Raw genomic sequence first — 3,768 nt, forward strand, 5'->3', positions numbered from 1 at the left:
AACCCGCTTAGGCGGGTTACGTATTTTTTCTGCAACAGCTGCTTCCGTTAATTCCAGTAATAAGAAACAAAGAAAGCATTTTATTGTTTAATCAAACACACCCTCTCACACGATTGCGTTATTACATGTATATCTCATCCAACTCAGTTTCGAGGGGATAAAATAATAAAGGTCTACAAAAAGATTTTTCGCTTTCTTTTTATTATATTCATCAACATTAACAAAATACTGTATAGTAATGTAACAGCTTACTTTGTCTATCTACTTTTTATGGAATAAAAAAAAAGAAAACTTGGCACAGAGGATAACTTATCACGAACGTTTTGACTTTAGTCCAAATTTCAAACCAATAGATTGTCTTGCTAAACACAAAAATATAAGTAAATACTTTTTTTATCATATCAATGACAATAAATCAGTAAAACCTGACTAAAAGTAACCACTTTTTGATTTGCATTAGCAAATTCATAAACATTCAATGTTTTTAAATAAACTTAAGAGTTTTATTATCCTTCAGAAATCAAGCAATGCAAAGCTCAAAATTAAAAAGGGGTATAATAATTGCATTGACTTTAAGGTGCGAAAACAAAAAATATATATATAAAAAGAACATGAAAATCGAAGACGAATACACTTCGAAAACTTTATCTTCTATTCCTAAATAAAATTTGGCTCAACAACAAATATATGTTACAATAATATTTTGAAAAATTAATTTCAAAATGTATCAAAATTATGCATCAAAATCAAGAAGACACAAAATTTGGAAGAAAATGGGGAAAAATAACAGTTGTTTATAAAGTGTGAAATGACTCTCACTCTTGCAAAAAATACAACATGTCTTTCCATATTCAGTTCTTTCTATCTGTAGTTATGAGTTGTAGGAGGAGGGGCATTTATCACGTTGTTGTACTGGGGCGGAGGGTTCGGGGGGTAAGCGGGTTCGTTATACTGTGGGGCCGCGGGAGGGGGTTGGTATTCCGGTGGTGGGTTGTTCGTGTATGCTGGAGGCATCGTGGGTCCGACATTATTGGGTGGAGCCCCATTATATCCATAGCCATCTGGGAAAGAAAAAGTCCAAACATTTCACATTCAAAAACAATGGTCAATTTTGTATCAATATGGTGCAATTGCTGATATTTGATTGTTTCACTTAATTATTAATCAGCCAATATCTTGATTCATAATGAAAACTTCCTCAAAACATCAGGGGACAAGTGTAAAATGATAATTATTTTATTCACTACTTACTGTATGTCGTTGGCGTATTAATATACGTGACGTTTGTAGACACGCCTGTTCCGGGCTGGACTACACGACCTCTGACCCCAGTGGTTTTACATTTACACACAACAACACAGACGAAGACAATTACTCCGACTATACAGGCCAGCCCAAATAGTCCGCCCACAACAGCTCCGGCAATCGTCCCCGCGGAACCACTGAAAAAAAAAACAAGTCAGAAACATACTCTTCAGAAATAGTTTATGTTGATTATAAAAATATAATGTATATACATGTGGTTGTGCAGTGACTTATATGAACTTTTTGAGGACCTTTTATATATCATATGTTTATCATTTTTGTTAGAAAAAAAACAGCGGCAGATGAGATGAGTAGTAATAACTCTGATTATACTATCTTATGCAAAGTACCTAGTATATTTATACTTTATAATTTTTATAAGTATTATATTTGGAGTATTTGTACTTACTAGTAGTAATAATAATAGTAATAGTAGCATCTGTAACTGTAGTAGTAGTAGGAATAGTAACAATAGGAACTTGCTGTGACATAACTGATATCTGAAATTGAATGATTAAAAAACAATAATTAATGCATGTAAAAAGTGGCACAATTCTAAATACCCAAAGATGTCAAAAACGTCAAATAAATAGCCAATCAAAAGGAAAAGAACTGCTAGTAGTTTTTCTTCTTTTGAAAAATATAAACGCCAAGGTACGCGGTACATGTACGGATCAAAGATCCAGTTTTCATTAGATTGAGTTGGATTGTTCTAGCGAAGGTATCTTTGTCATTTTAAGGCTGTGACTGTTCTGATCAGTGAAAGTATCATGACCTCTCAAGGTCAGTTAGACAAGGTCAAACCCGTTCCCTCCATAACTGGATTATTTTCATTATTTTACCAAAGAAACCCTGTCTAATGCATTTTACAGATAAAATATATACCTGTAACATATATATTCTAGTTTACCTCAGGGCCCAATAAATATATGTGACAGCGATTTAAAGGGACTAATAAAAAGCCTTTGTATACATTTATGTTCAAAGTATACGTCTATATATATAAAGTTTACCGATGTCGCATTTGAAAATCGGTCCAAATTTCACCCTTTTAATCCCTCTCAAGCATAAACACAATATACATTGTAAAGGTAGCGCTATTCAAGCTTCTTGTTAATTCCTATGCCCCCCCCCTCCCCCAAGATAAAATTACACAATGTGTATGTATATTTTTATACCTGAACTTTGAAGAATTTTAACAGGTTAAATAAAGCTCAGGAAGGAATAGGCTCATTCGTAAAATTCATCCTTAGATTCTTTTTTTTTATATAAAGTATGTCGATTCATGTGCCTCTTCTGGTAACATGACTGTGCATTGGTACATATGTATATATGTAACCCCCTACCCACCCACCCCCGTCCTTATCATGAATGGAACTGGGGAAAAGTTCGAAATTCCTTTTATTTTTTATACATGTATAACATCGACTAGTGAGAATAATTATATTTCAAAAAATGTTTCTTACATATATACGTAATAGGCGTAATATACATACATGTAACAAACATGCATTTATATTGCACGTTAACTGGTAAAGCTTATTCAAAAAATATAATCTTTGATAAGTAATTAAAACAAAAACAAAAACTTACATAAAATCAAGGTTAAAAGCACCAGGAAAAGATAATTCCAAATCTTAAATTTCTCCATTTTGACACAGTCAGACAAATCTCAATATTCGCTGTCCCCTTGGTACGGACATAAACACACAGTTGACGTCACTCATATGTTTACAGAAATCTAAATACAGCTAAGCCGATTTTCTCTCGCGGAGAACCGATTTCTAATCATCCGTGACGAAAAAGGAGATGAGGACATTTAATTTTATTTCATATGAATAAAATACCTGAATAGAAATTGAAAAAGCGATCTCAATCAGACCCGTTATACAAATACCTGACAGGGCTTGAATAGTTCTCAAATCGGCAATTAATTTAAAACGAGCCCAACATTTGATTTCTTCCTTTTTTATTATCAATGTAGACGCAGTTTTTGTTTTTATGACTGAATTTAAATGTTACTTTAAAATCAAACAGAACAGACCTATGGATCGCTTAAAAATTGTGTGTGTCAAAAAGATATTTTAAACACCTCAATTTTTTTTCTAAGCGATCTAAAGGCCTGTGTCTATTAAACAGCTCAATTTGTACCAACACTCTCTCTCTCTCTCGATTCTCTCTCTCTCTCTCTCTCTCTCGATTTAGTTGCCTAACTGTATAACTGTAGCGTTGTAATTTTACATTTTTGTCGTAATTAAAATAGTATATAAAAAAACATTAGCAATACAATGTTTAAAGTTGGCCTCTACCCCCCCCCCCCCCTTCAAGTTTGAGTTCTTCCTTTTTTTTTTCCTTTTCAATTTTTTCGAGGTACGTTTATTTTTTTTTCTCTCTGACTGGCACTCCATTTAAAAATCAAAGTACTGAAAGTACTGAAAGCCGGGCTTAAGAACAGCACACAGG

The 3,768-nt window shown here is 33.2% G+C and overlaps 1 protein-coding gene across 1 annotated transcript; it reads right to left on the reverse strand.

Moving 5' to 3' along the window:
• Nucleotides 1–711: 711 nt before the first annotated feature.
• On the reverse strand, nucleotides 712–3,030 carry LOC134239763 (cysteine and tyrosine-rich protein 1-like). The gene is made up of 4 exons (XM_062721915.1): nucleotides 2,899–3,030; nucleotides 1,715–1,805; nucleotides 1,252–1,442; nucleotides 712–1,061 (listed from the first exon to the last, which is right to left on the reverse strand). The coding sequence occupies exons 1-4, from the start codon at nucleotides 2,954–2,956 to the stop codon at nucleotides 862–864; spliced, it is 540 nt and encodes a 179-aa protein (XP_062577899.1). The 5' UTR covers nucleotides 2,957–3,030; the 3' UTR covers nucleotides 712–861.
• Nucleotides 3,031–3,768: the final 738 nt, after the last annotated feature.

This window comes from Saccostrea cucullata, unplaced genomic scaffold (genome assembly GCF_032062105.1).
Source record: "Saccostrea cucullata isolate Sc308-1 unplaced genomic scaffold, CSIRO_AGI_Scuc_v1 ctg5609, whole genome shotgun sequence".
Taxonomy (NCBI): Eukaryota; Metazoa; Mollusca; class Bivalvia; order Ostreida; family Ostreidae; genus Saccostrea; species Saccostrea cuccullata.